The 23,013-nt window shown below is 34.2% G+C and overlaps 1 protein-coding gene across 1 annotated transcript; it reads left to right on the forward strand.

Annotated features, from left to right (window-relative positions):
- Positions 1 to 495: 495 nt before the first annotated feature.
- Positions 496 to 22,196, forward strand: LOC144432677 (rab-like protein 3). The gene is made up of 8 exons (XM_078120942.1): positions 496 to 547; positions 5,368 to 5,459; positions 10,736 to 10,853; positions 12,102 to 12,213; positions 15,175 to 15,328; positions 15,575 to 15,646; positions 20,020 to 20,058; positions 21,839 to 22,196. Exons 1-8 carry the CDS (start codon positions 496 to 498, stop codon positions 21,902 to 21,904), a joined length of 705 nt encoding a protein of 234 aa, XP_077977068.1. The 3' UTR covers positions 21,905 to 22,196.
- Positions 22,197 to 23,013: the final 817 nt, after the last annotated feature.

Consider the following 23,013-nt stretch of genomic DNA (forward strand, 5'->3'; position numbering starts at 1 on the left):
TTTTGTCGTGGACCATAATATGGAGCATGCAAATCCATGCAATTCAAGTGAAAGTAATCACAATCGCACGATTTCAACCTGCCAATGACGGTTTTACGTGATTTGACGAACTCGCGTTCGTACCCATTCGGAAGACTTCGAATCTGATGATGAACGTGTGAAGCCATCATCATATTCAGATTGAGCCTAGAGGTGAACGTTTGAAACTGAATATGAATATGAATATGATGGTGGCTTCACACTCGTGCATCAGAGAGGTGAATTGAAATCTGGTGTCAAAGGTTACAATTTTATTTCCGGGTTATAGAATGTACTTTTCAACAAAATTTTGCAACTATATCTCCTATTGCATTTCAGTTTTTTGTAGCTTGAAATACGATCTCAATACTAGTATTTTATGAAATAATTTTCTGGCGTATATTACTTACAGTACTCTGAGTCTGAACGGTTCAATCTCTTATTACCCACAATTCCGTATATTTATATCTACTAAAAATGGCCTCCATCGATATCGAGAAAGTCCGGATCGTGGTAGTCGGCGACTCAGGTAGGTAAGGCGTCTAGCGTCTAGATGCTGCTTATGTTCAGCGTGTGGGTTGACAAAGAGACAGAACTATTTATTAAATATAGGATAACTTCTAAATTTTAGGAAACTTACATTGATTACTAGCACTAGCGCACGCCGGTACCAGTGACAGTAGTACTAGTAGTAGTACTGTACATCGCGATGTGTATGGTGAATGTGGTCATGTACATAGCAAATTAAGCACGCTTTCTTCAGCACTCGTGATTTTGATAAGATAAGATATAACTTTATTACAACCATATAGAAAATTGACAATTCTATTTGGATACATCAGTGTTATAAAGATATTAAAGAGCACTACAATAAAATAGGCTAATGTTATAAGTATAAGTATTATAAGTATTATAAATATAATATAATATATATTATATTTTGTCTGCAGATGATAAACTTTCTCTTGGAAACTTTCTTGTTAATGTAAAATATATAGCAGTTGGCTAAATGATTGTATTTTATTTACTTATTTTTGTATGCTTTACCGTGCTTGCTAAAGCATGATGTTACGCAATAAAGATTGTTATAAGTAAAGTAATTTTCTTGATTAAATATTTTTACATGAGTTCAGATACATGCAGAGAGCAATTTATAATTTCTTTTTGTTTTGATTGCATTATAAACTTAAATTACTCTTTCTTTTCTGTTCTATTGAATTCTGAATTGATATTATAAATTACACTTAATAATTTAATCTTTGCTTGTATATAGTTTGCAATGTATCAAATATTGTTATTGTATAACAATTTTTACATAGTCTATTTCCAATTGGAGTTTTGAGTTGTGTGTGGCGTCCCTTCTCAATTGCAAGACTATGGCAGCGTATCCTGAATTGTTGTGCTATGTTTTGATGTGTTGTCTATTATTGATAACTGTTATGTAATTTTCTGGTTCCAGTGAATATTTGTAGGTACTGTATGAATGCAGTGTTGCATTTTCCCGCTTATTGTCTATATTCCATATATTATACATGTACCTGCACAAGCCAAGTTCAACAAAAAATATGGAATATATACTCTGGTCATTCTACGTCATGACAATGTGTGTCTATGTCATGGCAACACATGTCCCCGATTTTCTTAAATAGAATACTAGTACTGGTGATGGTATGTATAGTATTCTCCAATATTTTTCTTCATTCAGCCAGAAAATATTTGTGACCTATGGGTTGTATAAACAGTCAATGATTTATCTCATTTGAGATTATCACTACAAGTATATTATGATTTGCATTTGTTTATTTAACAAGTTACCCATTTAAATGGGGAATGGCCAAAGATTAGCATTGTTTTTGCTATTTTGCCAGCCCACAGTCACACAGGTTAGCATTGTTTTTGCTATTTTGCCAGCCCGCAGTCACACAGGTTAGCATTGTTTTTGCTATTTTGCCAGCCCGCAGTCACACAGGTTTCAAACCCATCAAGGTCTTTTCTCTCATTTTTCTTTCTCTCTTTTTTTTCTGTGTGAATTTCTTTCTTTCTTGTGATGTAAGCGTATTCTTTATGTGTGGCGAATAAATAGATAAATTGTATACTTCTATACAAGTGTTGTAGAGCTAAAAGCCATGATCCGGTGTATCGATTGTTTTCCATGTCAGTCATTTGCATATCTCAGACCACTATATAGTGGTCTGAGATAGAATACTAAATTATCTTTGTCAATTGCCTTCAGATGTTAGGAAGTACATTTTGTGATTTTTTTGCAGAAGCCAGAACACTATACTTAGATTGAAACTTAAAATGTTGAAGTTTTCAAATCTAGCATTTTAACTCTGAGGAAATACTTGTAAAAGTAATTTGATTTTTTCTTCATGTTTGTAAGATATAGAAACTCATTGCATTCCAGAGCTAAATGTATGAAAAGCATACAAAAAATGTAGCTGTTGGTGCATACATGTATAGCATCACACCTGTCAAGCCAATGCAATACTCAGTTGATGTATTCAATCTCAGACCACTATAGTGGTCTGAGATGCAATTCAGACTGAGGGTCTGAAAGGTCACTTGTGGTTCCTGGAACCATATTTATTAATTAAAGTAAATGAAACCTTTGGCAAGAGTGCTGTTGATAGGCTCAAGATTTTACAATCAAGCCATTTCAGATGATCAGGGTTTCAAACACTTCATAGCCAATCTCCATCATATCTGTGTGACACGTTGGGGTAACATCATACATGTACATATGTCACCACAATGATAGAATGATCGATTATACTGTAACATGAAAACCAAAAAGATAAACATTGTATTATCACATTGTGACATAGTCAGTGCTTGTGCAAAGCTGTGCATTTCAGTGGTTGTCAGCGTTATTATTCCTATTAATCTGTTTAACAAAAGGATCAAGAACAGCTGTTATGTTGCTTATGAATTGAAAATATTTCATCAGCAAGTGTTTGCCCACTCACCTTTGTTTTTTGACTACAAATTATAGTGGAAGTTCTTGATTTTTGTTACCAACATAGCAAAAGTTTTCACATGGACAAAGTGTATGATTTGATGTATTGGTATTTCTTTTATTAATTATTCCCCTGGAAAGGAAGACTACTACAGTGGGCTATGTCCAACCGTCCATTATACATCAATTCTCAGATATGTAATATCCGCTTTCTTTCAAACCTGGCACAAAGGTGACATGTCATATGGTACATATGGCAGACAAAAATCTATATATTTCCCTCATATAGGTTGTTGACATCCCTGAGTAATAATGGATTTGTCAAAACATGTTTTCTTTAATTTCTGAACAATGGTGGTGCTTTCACCATGACATATTATAAAGTATATATAATAGACCTCCACCAACAAAACAAATGCTAATAGAGAAAAAACGAAACATTCTGAAAATACATGTATTTTCTTGTTTATTAATTGATTATTTATCTTTATTTCATAATTTTTGAATATTTATAGGAATTGTCTGAAAAGAATCATTTACTTGTGAAATTGTGATTGTATATTTGAGAGCATATGGTTACCCCAACCAAACAGTCTGTCAAAATATAATGCTTGTAGTTCTGGTATTGTTTATCTCTCTTTCTTAATTTTGAATATTTAGGAATTTTCTGAAAAGAATCCTTCTTTTGTAAAGGTACAGATGATAATAAGTTAAATTTTTAACTATCACAAGAAAAGTAGAAACTTGAAAATATTCAATTCTGCCAGCAAACTCAATAAAGGCATTTCAATATGGAGAATGTATTGACCATTGCCAGCTAGGTTATAAGTGGTGTTGTAATGTGGGAAGTATAATGTAGTCTATCCATCTTTCCATTTATTCTTTTGCTGAAGCATGTCTATGTAATCACACTGTCTAGTACATGTAATCTCAGACCACTATAAAGAATGTATCTATATGCCACCAAAGAATATTTCACTGTCTAAAGTGTTTTTTCACATAACTTATGGTTAGTGTACTGGTATGTGTACAAATGTTTGATGCTAGACTAAGTTCAAATCACTTCTCTTTCCCATCTTAATGCATTGTTAAAAATAAAAGAATTCACCTCTTAATAAAATACAAATACCATCTCAGCAGTTTTAGTTTTGTGAGGAAGTTAATAAGTTGTACACATGTTACATACACATTGCATGTATGTCTGGTGTTATTTGTTTGCATGTTTTATCATAATCCTGTAATTACTATACACAGTACCAGCCTGTCAATATGGCCACTAGTGTTGTTGAGGCTAAACTGAATTAATGCAGATGTAGCTATATGTATGCAGTAGTTTATTTCTATATATAGTTGTTACAGCTGTGCCAGATAAGTTGTAAACAATACTAGAAACATTCAAAAGGTTCAAAAATCACCTAATAGCATTTCTAGTTATCACAACTAAATCTACATTTAGGTATGAAGATAGTTATAACAACTAAATGTACATGGAGGTATGAAATAATAGGAGAAAAAACCTATTGAAGATTACATGTAGGTTGAATACATTGTATATGAAAAGTGTATTTCTGCAAAATATTCTGTGAAATGCTTATGTTCATATGTTTTGATTATTTATGACTTCCAAAGATTATTATAGAGGCCCTCTTTTTCTTTTCAATGTTTCCATTCTTTGTTATACCCTTAAAAGGCAATGTTTCAGTCCCAGATTCTCGCATTAATTAATCCATACAGATTACGTAGGACCCTTTTGTTCAGGACCAACTTTTGTTCTAGCTCTGCCAGATAACTGTTTTTTCACACCTACATTTAAAATAATCCTAATGTAGTAGTGAAATGATGCATATTACATAAATAACAAGGATGGGTAGGCAAGTGAATGGTTTATATTGCAAAGATGAAAACTTTGAAGGGTAGCCAAGTGAAGAAAGATTCAAAAAATGTATGCAAATATGCCTAACAACAAGACTATGCCCATAGCAACAACCAAATGATGGTGTATATCATGAAAAAATAATAACTGGGATTAATTGGCAAGCAAATAAACATTCAAAAATTGTATGCAAATATACCTGGCAATAAGACCATACCCATAGCAACAGCCAAATGGTGATGTATATTTCAAGGATCACAACTGGCAGGGTAGGCAGATGAATAAACTTTGAAAGATTCCAAAACTGTAAGCAAATATGCGTAGCAACAAGACAATGCCCATAGCTACAGCCAAATACAGTTGTGCTACTATGCCGTAGGCGGTATTTTTATTATTAAAAGGAAAGAGTCAAACTTTACCAGAAATTTGTCTATTCTTCATAGCAGAGAAGGAATATTGTTTGTAAGCTGCCACTGTAATAACTGTAGAATCTCTATTTTTTGTTCTTTATTTGTAGGTGTAGGCAAATCTTCTTTAGTTCATTTGATATGTCATAATGAACCCATAGCCAATGCATCATGGACAATAGGAGCCTCTGTAGACATAAAGGTAAATATCAATAGCACAAACACATCAAATGTTGTGTGGTGTAGGAAACTCTGTATGTAGCTGATACATGTGTTTGGCATGAGTACAGTGTGTGTGTATGTGTATGTGTGTGTGTGTGTGAGCATGTGCATGTGCGTGTACACGTGCGTTTGTGTTTGTGTTTGTGTTTGTGTTTGTGTTTGTGTTTGTGTTTGTGTTTGTGTTTGTGTTTGTGTGTTTGTGTGTCTGTCCTGTGCCTGTGTCTGTGTGTCTGTTTGTGTGTCTGTCTGTATTTATTTATATTTTTGTCTGTTTGTTTGTCTGTGTGTGTGTGTGTGTGTGTGTGTGTGTGTTTGTGTCTGTGTGTCTGTCTCTGTTTGTGTATGTTTGTGTGTCTGTCTGTCTGTCTGTTTGTTTGTGTGTTTGTTTGTGTGTGTGCGTGTCTGTCTGTCTGTCTGTCTGTCTGTCTGTCTGTCTGTCTGTCTGTCTGTCTGTATGTTGGTTCTTTCTACATGTTGTGTATACCTTATGATTATATATCAACCATACATGTATTTCAGCATTTTCCAATAGTAATCCACTATAGATCATGGCACTGCTTTCTTATTTTCAATTTAAATTATTTTGTGTAAATTAAAACAAAGTTTGGAACGTCTTTTACCTAGTTTCGCTCTCGGCATCATCAGATATGGTAGTGAGTCTTTGAGAGTTGTGCAACAGCAGCTGACTACTAAGTACTATAACATGCTGTAGAAATAACTGAGCAACCGTAGTAAAATCCAAGCTATGCATGCACAGTATGAGTTTGTTGATGTTGAAAAAACTCCAGATGGCTCCGTTACATGGCGACACTTCACGACGTGCTCTTGTCTTTTTCGCCGTTTTTATCCTTGTACTCTTGTCTGATGTTTCTACCTTCTTCGTCTATGATCGTGAACAACTCCTAGATGTCAGGAACAGAATAGGTGAGCTTAAACTTCAACCTAGCTGTCATTCTTGCGATTTTTCATTTTGTGCTCCACCAAACAATGAGAACCACAACACACCTTATGGAATCATTGGTTGACGTAAACGTAAACGGGGAAAAAGGGGTGGCGTTCTGAAGAAACTTCTTCAAATGTTCAGCGAGACCCCCTCTTCCTAGCATTCACCTCGCAAACTTGCAATCTATCGACAACAAACTGGATGAACTATTTTGTCGTATCAAAAACAAACAGGATATGAGAGACTGCTGTGTGTTTTGTTTCACACGAAAACATGGTTAGATGTGGACATCCCGGACAATTCCCTTAGTTCTTAAGGCTTCTCAATCTATAGAATGGATAGATCTAACGAAATTACAAAGAAAGCGAAAGGAGGTGGTGTTTGCTTTTTAATCAACAATTCTTGGTGTTCAAAAAATTTTGCAATTTTGTTCTCCTGATTTAGAGTGTTTGACAATCAAGTGTCGGCCGTACTTTTTACCACCCAAATTCTCAGGTGTTGTTTTGTCATCCGTTTATATACATCCAAATGCAAATGCTTCGATTGCCCTGAATGAACTGTCAAACATAGTCACCAGGTGTGAAAATTCCTATCCCGCCGCAGTGCCAATAATTGCCAATGACTTTAATCGTACAAACCTCAAGAAGGTGTTACCGAAGTTTTATCAATACGTCACCTGTCTAACTCGGGGCCAGAATATTCTTGATCATTGTTTTTCAACCATCAAAGGCGCATACTGTTCTCTGCCTCATCCTCACTATGGTAAATCAGACCACTCCTCAATATTTCTTGTACCTGCATATAAACAAAAACTGAAGTCTGCAAAACCAACAACAAGATCTGTCCAGTGCTGGTCTGACGATTCAGTTATGTGTCTTCAAGGTTGCCAGGAGTCCACTGATTGGTCAGTATTCAAGGAATCATCTTCAGATCTCAACGAACATACGGATGTGGTGACAGATTACATCAAGTTCTGCATAGATTCATGCATCCCAAAGAAATTTATACGTAGCTATCCCAATCAGAAACCATGGTTCAACGGCAATGTTCGCGTAAAACTTAAGGCAAAGTCTGATGCATTCAAGGCAAATAATGTCACTGCTTATAAGAAGTCAAAATATTAACTGAACAAAGCAATTCGATCTGCTAAACGACAATATCGGAAAAAACTGGAAAATCAGCTCAAAGATAATGACTCGCGACAGTTATGGAAAGGACTGGAAGCAGTTACATCGTATAAAAGCAAATGTGTTGCAATAGTTGATACTGATACAAGTCTTCCTGATCGTTTAAATGACTGTTATGCTCGTCTTGACAAGGTGAACTTAGATCCCCCCTTACGCCTTGATAATGGCAATGATGACACACCCTTTACTATCCTCGGGTCTGATGTAAGCAAATGTTTGCGAGTGTAAATGTACGCAAAGCAGCAGGTCTGGACACTGTGCTGAACAGCTATTGAGTGTATTTGCAGACATATTTAATACCTCACTTTCGCAGTGTGTCGTGCCATCCAGTTTCAAGACATCTACAATAATTCCAATGACTATAGGCCGGTTGCACTTACATCTGTCATCATGAAATGCTTCAAACGCATAGTCTTACACCATATTAAGTCTATATTACAAAAGTCTATCGACCCATACCGTGCCAATCTCTCTGTAGAAGATGCTGTATCAGTTGCACTTCATTCAGTATTAACTCATCTAGATAAACGTAATTCATTAACATCAATGATAGAACAGTTGAAATTGTTTCTATATTTAAGTTTCTAGGCATTCAACTTTCAAATCGTTTGTCTTGGCAAACTAATACTGATTACCTGGTAAAGAAGGCACAACAACGTCTATATTTTCTGAGGCATTTTTGAAGAAAATTGGCATGAGTAATTCCATTCTTGTCAACTTTTATCGCAGTATTATAGAGAGTATTTTAACATATGCTATCACAGTCTGGTTCAATAATATCCAAGAATGAATTGAATACACTTGAGCGGGTTGTGCGGACTGCACAAAGAATCATCAGCACAGAATTGCAATCATTATATTCCATTTATAAGTCACGTACTATGCACAAAGCAAAAGCCATTATTCAGGATTCTCGCCACCCAGCACATGATTTCTTTAAACTTTGACCCTTTGGTAGGCGGTATAGGACCATCAGAACAAGAACAGAACGTTTTAGGAAGAGTTTTTATCCCTCTGCGATCCGTATTTTAAACCGAACATAGACATCTACCGCCTGTTTTATATAACTTGTCTTAATATTGTATTTTAGTATCGTGTGTGTTTTATTGTCTGTTGTGTCATTCTTTTATATTCTTAGTTTTATTCCTGTTTTGTGTTTTTATGAGCTCGTGTGAAAAATCAATTTCCAATGCTTTGTTAGCATATGGCAAATAAAGTTATTATTATTATTATTATTATTATGTCCCCTAGCCTTGACACAGTTAATCGCATTACCATAGCATTACACATTAGACTTCTAAGCATCCAATACCATGGTGTAAACTTTGCTTCTAGGCAAATATCGATTGTCATTTATTCTACACAATCGCTTCCTTGTTTGCAAATATTGTCTCTACAAGCACTTTGAACGGGTTGAGAAATTGTCAAAAAACAACATTTTTTTTCTGTTTTTTGATCATGTTGAGCATTTCTTCATTTTCAGTTTACTAGCTTATTACATATGCTAGGGAAATCGGGTTTGTTTCATTGGATAATTGATATGAAGGACAAAAAACTCACCAGAGGGATTTTGTGTTAGTTTAATGGGCAGCATCAGTACAGCTTTGTAGAAAAACTGGATACAGGATCAACAAAAATTTGGATTTGGATTAAAAAAATTGCCTAGTGAGATTTTGATATCTTTATTTATGTAGACAACTGTAAATTGTTTTTAAAAACAAATCAAAATTGCCTTTTACAAAGTATAAAATATGAAAAATATGACATATACATGTAAATTATTTACACAGGTGTCAAATTTTATCATAATGTAATCAAACTATACTTATATGTTTTTAATGTTACGATGGTGTTAAAGGGACAAACACTGTACATTCTGAGTCAATATCTTTATTTTTAACAAAGTTATAACAATATTTCTACAGTAAAAAATAAGATGAAAAATAGCCTAGGCAACAACCTTAACTCAAAAACGTTAATACATGGAGACTACATTGAAGTGTCTACCCCTATATTACCAGGTTTAAATTTTCTTTTTAGACATTGACCTTTGACCTAGACCTGGATCTTCAGGTTCATTGACTGAAATTCAGCAATATCCCTGCATTATCACAGACACTTTTAGTATTTATATGTTACCACCAATTTCTTTTAAATGATGTCTCCAGTCAGTCACATTTGAGGGGAATATGTGTTCTATGAAGACTTGTTTTATCTTTTATCTAGCTTTATACTGAAGAATATGACCACATTTGTTGTACAATTTTTTTTACATATGATAAAAGTGTGATGTTTTGACTGTACTGTGCTGTGTCCACTATGAATGTGGCTTTTTCATGCATTGATTTTCCATGTAGACATGATAACAAAATTTGCAAAGCTAGCCTCGTGTCTTTTCACGTTGATTGCAACAAGGTGTACAGGTAGGTATCAATTGTAAATAGTCGACTCTCAGTACCATGGAAAAAAACATGCAATCAGAGTACATGTTTTTCAAACCCTTTTATACTAACATACTGAAGAGATTTCACAACACCAATTTGCCTTTTAATTCATCAGAACACTATTTTCAAAGCATTTTACATGTGTTCTGTTGTTTGCTACAGTGGTAGTAAACATTGGCCACGCCCGTGGGGAACTTCAATAAATTGACTTGGGAACCCCAGTAACATTTACCGGCTTACCAGCCTTAAAGGGAACACTTGGTTGGTCTCCAGTTCTGTCAAAGAAATGAAGTTCTTTCACACTGTATGGTTACAATGATATTGTTTATAGACAGAATCTCGGTGTAAAGTTATCTTATATGTGCATATGTAATATATGGAAAATAATGATTGTTAACCTGTGATATTTATGTGCACTGTAGTTGGTAAAGAACAATTTGGGATTTGTAGTCCATATGTTTTGTTTGAACATACAACTTGGCTTTTAGCCTGAAAGTTTTAGTTGTTTTTTCCACTAATATGCTCCACAATGAGTGGACCTTTCAGACTACATGGCTTTCACACAACATTTGTTGCCCAAGACACTAGTATTGCGATCTTTGGCCAACATCATCAATTCTTATGAAGCAGAAAGAATTAATCATACAAGTAACTTGTTTCTAAACCCTGTCTTCCATTTTAGGTACATGAATACAAAGAAGGGACTCCATCACAAAAAACATATTTTCTAGAATTTTGGGATGTTGGTGGATCAGCAAATCATGTAAAAAGCAGACATATATTTTATAATCCTGTACATGGTAAGTGCTTTGTGAATACATCGTTACCTTGTGCATACTTTCCTAACTTAGTGAAAATAAGGAGCTGGCAAACGAAATGCAGAAGCCAGTATGGAAATATAAGATTTAATGCAGTATTCCCTTCAAATGTAGGATTTCATGTTCAATCTAAAGTTTAGAATCCTCACAACACAGTAGGTAGTAGGGCTGGGGTGAGGTGGGATGGGGGGTCAGGAGTTATGGAAGAGTTCTGAATTTCATATACATACATGTACATGTCTACATTTATAAACCCCAAGGCAAATGGAAATCCAGGTGACTACAGTAGATACAACGTACTGCTCTATCAGTAACACCATACAGTAGATATAACTTACTGCTCTATCAGTAACACCATACAGTAGATACAACGTACTGCTCTATCAGTAACACCATACAGTAGATACAACATACTGCTCTATCAGTAACACCATACAGTAGATATAACTTACTGCTCTATCAGTAACACCATACAGTAGATACAACGTACTGCTCTATCAGTAACACCATACAGTAGATATAACTTACTGCTCTATCAGTAACACCATACAGTAGATATAACTTACTGCTCTATCAGTAACACCATACAGTAGATATAACTTACTGCTCCATCAGTAACACCATACAGTAGATATAACTTACTGCTCTATCATTAACACCATACAGTAGATATAACTTACTTCTCTATCAGTAACACCATACAGTAGATATAACTTACTGCTCCATCAGTAACACCATACAGTAGATATAACTTACTGCTCTATCAGTAACACCATACAGTAGATATAACTTACTGCTCTATCAGTAACACCATACAGTAGATATAACTTACTGCTCCATCAGTAACACCATACAGTAGATATAACTTACTGCTCTATCAGTAACACCATACAGTAGATATAACTTACTGCTCCATCAGTAACACCATACAGTAGATATAACTTACTGCTCCATCAGTAACACCATACAGTAGATATAACTTACTGCTCCATCAGTAACAACGGATAGCTGTCCACATCTAGTTTTGTCTGGGAAAAACTGTCATGCTGTGTTCTTATAAAGTTATATGCTTCAATCATTGATAGTCCATGATATCAATAAAAGTATGGTGTTTGTGATAGAGCAGTAAGTTATATCTACTGTATCCCTTGTTTAATTTCACCCTTTGCATTATTACTTAATATTTGCAATGTTAAACATTAATGGATCTCATTTCTGCTTTTCTTTCAGGTTTAATTTTAGTACATGATCTAACAAATAGAAAATCACATTTGAATCTACGGAAATGGTTAGCAGAAGTACTTAACAAAGATTGCAATGGGTTTAAGTCTGGATCCAATAGGTCAGTGCAATTTGTGTACATAAAAATTGTTAAAGGCTTTTAGGGCGATCACACAATGTCACACAAACTCAGTACACAGACTTTGTTCATTTAGGCCAAAACCCCTCCCTTCCCCAAAACAAATGTTCACAAGTGCGATATTAACATGTTTACATGTGTAAACCTTGTCACATCCCTCCAATTGATACAGTATAAAAACATGACGGTAAACATTAAAATACTAACCAGAAACCCAGCACTGTATTTCACATTAGAAGTCAATATTTTGATCAATTTATCAACATCTCAATATTAAATAATGTTATCATTGAAGACACTGCCCATAGGGGCCTATTACATTTGGTTCCATCCTTGAGTCCATCCATCAGTATGTTCACCCTCATATCTCTGACATGGACCAACCAAACCTGGTACAAAGGTAACATGCTATGTGAGACATGCATGTCACTGTTTTGCAACTGAATTAAATATGGCCAAATGGCAGCCATATTATTGTATTGCGTTCACCCTCATATCTCTGGCATGCATCAACTGATTTCAACCAAACGTGGTGCAAATGCAACATGCTGTGTGACACATATGCATTTTACTTTGTATTGTGACCAAATCAAATATTGCTGAGTGGCAGCCATATTTGTTGTTGAATTTCTTAATAAGCATCATAACTTTGTAGTTATAATATGTAGTGAGTCCATCAAGTGCCCACACCCATATTGTCAAATTTGAGCTTTCTTTTAAGACATTGACCTGTGACTTGAAAGTCTTCAAGGTCTAGTAACCAAATTTGGTTATTTTCATAGCTTTTTTGAATAAGACATTTCAAGTGATAATATTTTAATCATGACTTGGGTTTGACTATGTGTGTGGCAAGGCACATTAGAAGGCAGGTTGTTATGAGGTAGAGGGTGGGGAATTGTGGATAGTGAGAGAGAAGTTACTCATGAGTCCAGTTGTTGCTAAAATCAGAATGCTTTATCTCAAAGGATAATTAACTAAAGCTAGAGATTACAAGAAGTTTATTACAACTAATATTGGTATAAGGGATATACAGTTGTGTCTATAGATATGTACAACATCTATAAGATATTAGTAATATTCATGAGAACATTCTTGAAGTGACCATTGATGTCTCAGACATTGTGAGGTAGATATGCAAGTCACTTAATTTTGTGACCTTGACCAGTATAGCAAAATGGCAGCCATACATGTATTTGTGATATAAAAACACATTTTGCCTGTTATTGTTGGAAATTTTATATTTGAATTATGTAATGGATATCTTCCTCATCATTTGAATGATTACTTCAAAGTGTAGACCATATAGATATGAAACTAGGGAGAGGTGTTATCAAAATCTACCTATTCCTATCACACACATGGTTGTCGGACAATTTTCAATCTCATATGCAGGTGCTAAACTCTGGAATAGTCTTCCATACACATGAAAAATCTGACGTCAAAATATGCATTTAGGAAAGTGTTTAAAGAATATATCATTTCTGATGTGTAAATTTTCCATTATGGTTCTTTGTCGTGTCATAATTAGTTCTGTGTCTGTGTTATGTTTATAATCTAAACGTTCATTTAATTAAGCCCGTAATGTTAACTTGTTATTTCCATTGGCAGTGGAGCCAAACTCGATTAGCGGAAAGCTAGTTTTTGGACTCCAAATTGCCATTTTGTTTCTCCTTTTTGTTTATGTGGTCATTATTGACATGTACATATTGACTTTCAAATTGGCAATAAAATGAATGAATGAATTTCCAAAAGTTTTATACATATGGACACCATTCAAGTGTCTACTCTCACATTATCAATAATAATTTTTCTAATGAGACCCTGACCTTTGACCTTGACACACATTTCCAAGGTGAAATGATTGGCATTTTTCTTGATACATTAACTCAAGAAGTTGAATACACAAAGACCCCATTTAAATATCTATATCCCGAAAGTCAGATTTCATTTTAGCCCCCAACAGGCACCATCCAGTGGGGGCTATTACATTGGGTTCCATCCATCCATCTGTCTGTATGATATGTTCACCCTCATATCTCCGACATGCACCAACCAATTTCAACCAAACCTGGCACAAAGGTAACATGTTATGTGAGACATATGAACACCACTTTGTTTTGAAACTGAATCAAATATGGCCAAATAATCTTGCACAATGTAACACACAAGTTGAGGGGCTATGTCTTCAACTGAAGGCTTCATATACCTTGACCTTTGAATTTGACTTCCATATTCAAGGTCAAATTATGAAGTTTTATATCTAGAGATACCATTCAAATTTACTCAATGACTTTGCCATGAACACAAAAGTTGAGGGGCTATGGCTTATTTTGATTTGATTAAAAGTGTGAAAATGTAGTTCAACGATCGCACTGATGTCACCCCCCCCCCCCCCCCGCCAATGAACTGAGTTCGTTTATTGAGCTTTTGTGACATTGTGTGATTGTCCCTTATTGAGAGAGGTTGAGCTCAAAGTGAAAAGTATACAGCATTTGAAATCAAATCCTTTTTATATAATGTACTCACTACTTAAACATGTCTACCAATTCCTTAAATATTCAAAATATTTGAAGTGAGAAGGAAATTTTAGTCTTGTCAACCAAGTGTTATTTTATATGTATTTGTACTGTTACATTTATAATGTATTATATGTATAGAATTAAAATCTGTGTCAGACTTGGAGAATATACATTTACTTCATGTGAATTTTCAGTTTTACCTTTAACATACTGAGTAAAGAGCTGTCAAAATCTACCCCAGTTTTTGACATAACAAAAACATGTGTCAAAGGAATATCACTATTAGTGACAGAAGTTTAGCTTGGAAGCAAAGGTAACAAGATAACAAGCTTGCAATTCTGTGATTCACAACCTGGTGATCATCACTGAGTAGTGCCCTCTATGCCAATGCAATTAGTTAGAATTCTTTTGTTTTTACCACCAGTACTGTGGACTATGATCCAGAGCAATATGCAGGAAGTCATATACCAATCCTCGTAGTTGGTACTAAAATGGACCAAGTAGACCCAAGAAGAGAAAGTATCTTATCTAGAAGTAGTCCAGTTGCTGAGGAATGTGGGGCAGATGAAATTAATGTAGTGAGTGGGACTACAATCTTAGTAATTTTATATCAATCAAAGTAGCAAAGTTAACAGAGTCATTCTAGTCATTCACTACCAGCTCCCTGGGGAAAGCTAGCTTTGAAACTTGTTCAAACTCATGCAAGTTTTTATCCTAAATTACTGCAGTTCCTTGTAGCTGATATCAAGAGTCAAAACAGAGTTGTTAAAATAATGACAGAACAATGTCAATATTTCCTTTTGCCATTTTGTTCATTACTGTAGGATTGTATGCAAGCAAGACATTTAGCAGCAGGATCCACAAATGCTGTAAAACTGATTAGATTTTTTGACAAGGTAAGAGTTCATAATTGCAATACCCACCTGATGTCTACAGTGGCGCTCCTGAGTTTCTTATCTGCCCTCACAAACACTAACGGCCTTCTATTGGCTCATTTTGTGACCTTAAAGAACAATCAAATACTGATTCTGGTTAATAGCAATGTTTATAAGGTTTTCTTTTCACCCATAATGAGTCTTCATACATGCCACTTAGTAATACAAGTATGGCATTATGTGTCAACAGATGATATCCTTTAATATAAAACTATAAAAATTGTAAGCAAAACTTTGTGTTCAAATGCATATCATTTACTAAATAAAGTGAACAAAGTCAGCTTTTGTTGTCAAGTATATGTATATTCCAAACTATAAACTTGTTTTCTGATTTCATACACTAGTAACACACTGACACATGCATGGTCAAAACTGTTATTTCAATTTTGTTTCTTGACTTTCATCGTGCTTTAAATTTTAACATGGCAACACACTATGGAACTAACAACTTTTAAAAACTCAGCTTTCTATTCCTATTATCATCTAACAAATAAAAAAACTCAGCTTTTAAAATGAAATGTCTCTGTATACATTCATCTTTGATAAGTGCATAGCAAAGATAGTAGATCAATACCATCAGAAAAGCTATGTTATGCTAAGTGCTTGCAAACTGTGCCATCCTCTTCTGTCTATCCCTCTCCCCTAGGTGATACACCGGAGATTTTACAGTTGCACACCCAAGGAATCACCTAGTAAGGTCTGTCCAAATGTCACCTACTTCTATCTATCCTGACTCTGAATCACAAGAATTACAACTAATACAAGAATGTGCGCTTTTTTAAAAAAAAATTCTTATTCTCAGTACTGCAATTTCTCAAATTTATAATTTGTGAATGCTTCAACATAATAGTTATTGCATGTTATATTGTTTAGATTTTGTGTTTGCATGTATTTTCTTGTTATATAATTTGGGTTGTTTGTTTAATATTTACTCATCATCCCTTTGTTGTATAATTTTCTAATAAAGGGCTTATTTTAGTTTTTCATATGTGGTCTGTGGTGTTTTAGTTTATAAATAAATTTGAAAGTTGGTCTTCTGCATCTGTTTGACTAAGGTTTGAAAAAATTAGGTTTCTAGTGCCATTGAATAGTGATTGAAAAGTTCTCACCTTGTGTGTCTAACAAGAATGTATTGATATATTCTATGAGTAATAGCATGAAAGGTGCAGTTCATGACTGCAAGTGTTCTATTAAATTTGAATTTGATTATAAAGGATGTGATTATACAACCAATCTTTTTAACTACAACGATTTTCAAATAACTGTAACTGCAGACAAGTAAAACAATTATAAGTACCTAAAACAAATACTGAACATGTCATTTAATAGCAAAAATATCTTTAATTGAAAAAATAATAAAGAATTAAAATTCTGAACATTCTCTAAAAATATTTAGATATTATTCCCCAATGTTTTTCTTCCTTCAGCCAAGGAAAATATGACTAACCTAAGGGCCCTTGTCAACTACGATCACTAGAAGAGTAGTAACAAAACCCTTAGGTCACAAGTATTTTCTGGCTGAATGAAAACAAATATTGGGGAATAATATAATTATACCTCCAGGCTCCTCAAGCATAATTCTGGGAAAAATAATAATTTAGGACATTTTGACTAATATTTTGAGCACTGCAATCATGAAGACACAGGTTGTCATGACATAGAATGACCATATAATGCATATTTTGAGCACTGCAATCACGAAGACACAGGTTGTCATGACATAGAATGACCATATACATTGTAATGCATATTTTCTGTTCAAAGACTATATCTTGGCTTGTGCATGGTATAATGAGCATTAAAGCATTTGCCCAAAACAGTTTATTCACTGTAGCTGATCTATAATTATTAGTTTCCATTCCAATTTTGTCCATTCTGAACTAATGAAAAAACTGCCTGTGAAGAATTTGTGTAGCATATTCCCATATATGGCAATCACAGTGCAACTTACCTATGAATAATTAGAAGGCTACTTTTTAAATCTCTAATAAGGCCTAGAAAAAAAATTGTTTTTTCCAGTTACCTGACCCCACCTAGTTTTCCACACTGATTCTCAACTTTTTTTTTTAAGTATTGTAGAAAAAAAATATAAAATTGTGAAAATTGTGAAGTCTTGCAAGAAATATTGGATGTGGAAACTGACATCAATTTAAAAAGACAATATATAAAACTGTTCTTCCAATCTGTAATGGCTGTACATCTGATGAAAAGAACCTAATAATACAGAGACCATGTGGAAAACAATGGAAACATAACTACCTGAACTAGACACTCAAATATGAAAAAAAAATTGTAAAAAAAATAAAATAAAAAATCTACTTACTTCTAAAATTGAGCGTAATCGGAACCACACAATTTTTTGGTTAGGCCAAAATTACACCAATTTGGGCAAGTCATAACTTTGCATATCATGTTAAAACAGTTATGCCATCTTGAATGAAAGGACATGTAATTCAGTATGAATTGCTTGTCACCAACCACTTTGATCGTCTGATAAGTATTTACTGTTTGAACCCAATGATAGATTTAATTCTTTTGGTGGCTGTGCCTAATCTCATGTGCCTCACCATGTCTTTGGAACAAATTGCCACTAGAGCTATGACAGAAACCTACCGTTACTGCCTTCAGGAAGAACCTTAAAACAAGGCTCTGAGCTTTACTACGTATTGGATACAGGCACACTATAAATTTTCTGATTGATCAATTAATAGTTCCAGTAGTCAGGGGACATATTACATGCATGAAAATCCCACAAGTGTTTTCAAGGGTTTGGAATAGAGAAAAATAAATTGGGAAAAGATGAAAATAAGAAAGTTGTTTACTGTGACCTTTTAACACAAGTCCAAAGTCAAAGTGAGAAGATTAAACCATGGTAGTAATTGCATGTATCCTTTATATCCTGTGGGAGTGGGTGTGACAGAGAGGAAAACTAGATTTGTAATATTCTAATCCATGTTCATATGAGGCATCATGTGTAGTACACATGGTAGACTTTACAACACTATTTCAGATGTTGTGTTTATTTAAGTTTGTTATCAGGAACTTCATTGAGCTACAATAATAAAAAATAGACTTGTGAAATAGATTGATTGTGGGGGTTTAAGTTGATCATGTCAAAGTATTTCTCAATAAGTTAAGTTCTACAAAATAAATCAGGGGGTTTAAGTTGATCATGTCTTAATAAGTTAAGTTCTACCAAATACATCAGGGGGTTTAAGTTGATCATGTCAAAGTGTTTCTCAATAAGTTAAGTTCTATTAAATAAATCAGGGGGTTTAAGTTGATCATGTCAAAGTATTTCTCAATAAGTTAAGTTCTATTAAATAAATCAGGGGGTTTAAGTTGATCATGTCAAAGTGTTTCTCAATAAGTTAAGTTCTATCAAATAAATCAGGGGGTTTAAGTTGATCATGTCAAAGTATTTCTCAATAAGTTAAGTTCTACCAAATAAATCAGGGGGTTTAAGTTGATCATGTCAAAGTATTTCTCAACAAGTTAAGTTCTACCAAATAAATCAGGGGGTTTAAGTTGATCATGTCAAAGTATTTCTCAATAAGTTAAGTTCTACCAAATAAATCAGGGGGTTTAAGTTGATCATGTCAAAGTATTTCTCAATAAGTTAAGTTCTATCAAATAAATCAGGGGGTTTAAGTTGATCATGTCAAAGTGTTTCTCAATAAGTTGAAGCAGTTCTACCAAATAAGTCAGGGAAATAAGGTATGTTGAATTTGGACCTATTTTATTGATTATTTTTTCTAAACAAATTTTTCTCTCTGCTGCACTGGGTTGATTTATTATTAGGATAATGTCAGTTTGGGAAAATATGTTGGTACAAAGTTATACTATAATGAATGGGGGTCAAGGATCATAGTGGATTATTGTGGGGCATATTACTGTTAATGTATTAACAGTTTATATATCATTGCAATCAGAATGGTGCTCCCAATTCAATACTACGGCCTTCCTGGCTTGTTTGGTTTAAGTGACACGTTAAAAACACCATAACAAAGTGGAAAGGTAATTTCTACTCTTCTGTCTTAAGCCATTTAATTCTCAAAGATATGTATGTGATTTATTTGAGGTGAAGTTGTAAATGCTACTTTGGGGTACTTCAGCGCCATCAGTGTTGAAACCTTTATTGAATAACTTTTGTTTTTATGACATATGCATTCAAATAAATATAACTGGTGCTTTGTATTTGAAGCTCATGATTACTATTCATATTTTTCACCATCAGTGTATACCATACATGTAATGTTAGATGGTATTGTTCTTTTATGTTGATGTTATTCTGTCATTTTTTTATTCCATTTACCCTTTTGTTTTGATACTAGGTAATAGAAAGAAGATTTTTTGCTAGAGATCCTGTACAGGTAAATGATACACTCTATAGTTTGTGTGTAGTATTTTCATATAGTTTAATGATTTCCTTCTTTCAAACACCATCCTTATTTAGTCATTCCTGTATTACATCAAATTACAAATCACAACCCAATTCTTCTTTCTGTTTTTTCACAAGTGGTTTCAAAGACTATTAATCATTCATATGATTTAGGTCAACAACTTGATAGCAAGTGCATCATTATTGTCTCATGTCACCATCCAGGAACACAGAAATTAGAGTGCCCAGTACTCATTTTTTCATGTTCATGGATGCAGAGACATGTTGAGAGTGCCCTGTTTTCATGTTCAGAGAGTACAGAGATATATACATGTAGGGCTCAGTGCCCTGTTTTCATTTTCAGAGAGTACAGAGATATATACATGTAGGGCTCAGTGCCCTGTTTTCATGTTCAGAGAGTACAGAGATATAGGGCTCAGTGCCCTGTTTTCATGTTCAGAAATACAGAAATTTGGGAGAGTCAAGTTACTATCTCCACATTCAGGAAAAACAAATTACATAATGATAGCTTAGTGCTTATGTCAACCTTGTTATTAGAGGACAAAGAAATTATGAGAGGGCTAATTGACTATTGCTTCATTCTGTGAGAAAATGGAAATTATGTGATTGCAAAGTGAAGTCATTTTGAGAGTGCTCAGTACCCCCCACTCTCCTACGAAGCGTTACCATAAAAAAGTCAACCTCCACAACTTCCTGTCCAATTGTTCCAACTAGCACTGCATTCAGTGGGGGCCATATAGGATTTTGTCGTAAAAATCATAGCATTCAAATACTACCAATAAAGATTGTATTTAAGGGCAGATTAGTTAATAAACAATACATATGAATTACCTTTTCTGTTTGGCGAAATTTCTATATCACTAGAACAATTTTTTGGAAGGTAAGTAAAGGAACACTGGTTGCTGGTTGACATACCAACTACCAGCTTTGTAGACGCATGATGCACTAGCTTTTGGTGGAATTGTACATAATCGTAATTTAACAATGTATTTCAGAATTGAGCCAGTGTATTTTATCAATAAACTAATTATTATTAACATCATTGATGTTTTATGTTAAATATCCATTTAAAAAAAGTAGTGAACATGTGACATATACTAATACTCTAAACAGTGCAAAAATGGCCGCCATTGAAGGCAGCGGTGTATATCACTGATGCATAGGAGCTTGCTCAGTACCCCTGTTACCTTGTTGAGAGAGAACACAGAAATTACAATAAGTCTTAGTTTCACTCTTACTTTGATGAGGGAGAAAATAGAAAAGACAAGATAAGAGGGCTCAGTTTCCCTATTATCTTGTTCAGGGAGAACAGGAATTACAAGAGGGCTCAGTTTCACTGTTACCTTTTCAGGGAGAACACAGAAATTACAAGAGGGCTCAGTTTCCCCAAGGAGAACACAGAATTACAAGAGGGCTCAGTTTCACTGTTACCTTTTCAGGGAGAACACAGAATTACAAAAGGGCTCTGTTTCACTTTTACCTTGTTCAAGGAGAACACAGAATTACAAGAGGGCTCAGTTTCCCCAAGGAGAACACAGAATTACAAGAGGGCTCAGTATCCCTGTTACCTTTTCAGGGAGAACACAGAAATTACAAGAGGGCTCAGTTTCCCCAAGGAGAACACAGAATTACAAGAGGGCTCAGTTTCACTGTTACCTTTTCAGGGAGAATACAGAAATGACAAGGAGCTAAATGACTTGTTCACTTTGTTTAAGGAGATGTTGATTATTGTCTATTTACTTTTTGCACAGATGGGTTCATACCAAGAAAGAAGACGACCAGTACCACAATACTTGAAGAGCACACATCAGGACTGAAATCAACTGTCATTGGATTCACATCCTGACAACTTCTATCAAACTTTCTTTTTAGGTTAAAAAAAAGTCATGGTATTTTGGGAATGTATTATTATATTCTGACTACATAATCTGTATTTACCAAAGGTTATATTTCAATTTCATAGTAGATGTACAAGTTTTAAAATAGTCTTTTTATCTATCTGTCTATGGATCACATACATCATTGCATGATTTATATAAAGACTGCAATATGATTACAAACTCATGTTAATTCATTGTTACATTCAACAGAATCTGTATTCTAGTAAATGCAGGATGGTGAATAAAGGATATTACTATTCATATATTACACTCTATGACATCTGTTTCTATTCTTTCTATTATAAAGATATTATATTGTAGGTAAGTGTCAAACCACAGGGCCCAGGAGGAATAAATGTTTATGATTTTCCCGATTTTTGATATTATTTTCGTAGTTTTCTCTGTATTTCAAATAATAATGCCATTAGATTCACATCCTGACAACTTCCATTAAACTTTCTTTTTAGGTTAAAAAAAAAGTCATGGCAATTTTGGGAATGTATTATTATATTCTTACTTTATAATCTGTATCTACCAAAGGTTATATTTCAATTTTCATAGTAGATGTACAAGTTTTAAAATAGTCTTTTTATCTATCTATGTCTTATCATATCTATAATATCTTATCACACCAAATGAGCCCTCAAATATGCACCAACAAGGACCTTGGTATTGCATATTTGAGTGTTTGTTGGGTGTGATAATCACCCAGTAGATAAAGAGATTTCTCAGTATCTGATCCCTGCTAATTATGAGATTAGGGGTGTTTTAATTTAGATAAGAGGAGAAGAATGGACAAGATGTCTTTATTTAGTCAATAAAGAGAGAATTATAGATAGCTGAAAGAGAGAAAAGTAGCCAGGGAAAGAAGGAAATGAAGTTCTAAATCACCACAAAAATCAATCAGTCAATTGATCAATTATCACACACAAAATAAGTTTTATTTCCCCACAAAAATTAATCATTCAATGAGTCAATCATTCAACAGGGTTCATACATTTAGAATAAAAAAAATTCTGGGGCTTTCCAGGGATTTTTCGTCAGTT

Source organism: Glandiceps talaboti, chromosome 3, assembly GCF_964340395.1.
Source record: "Glandiceps talaboti chromosome 3, keGlaTala1.1, whole genome shotgun sequence".
Classification (NCBI taxonomy): domain Eukaryota; kingdom Metazoa; phylum Hemichordata; class Enteropneusta; family Spengelidae; genus Glandiceps; species Glandiceps talaboti.

Coding starts and splice junctions, on each gene's coding strand:
- LOC144432677 (XM_078120942.1), top strand. CDS start 496: ATGGCCTCCATCGATATCGAGAAAGTCCGGATCGTGGTAGTCGGCGAC. Junction 10,854..12,101: donor ATTTTATAATCCTGTACATG/GTAAGTGCTTTG, acceptor CTTTTCTTTCAG/GTTTAATTTTAGTACATGAT. Junction 12,214..15,174: donor TTTAAGTCTGGATCCAATAG/GTCAGTGCAATT, acceptor TTTTACCACCAG/TACTGTGGACTATGATCCAG.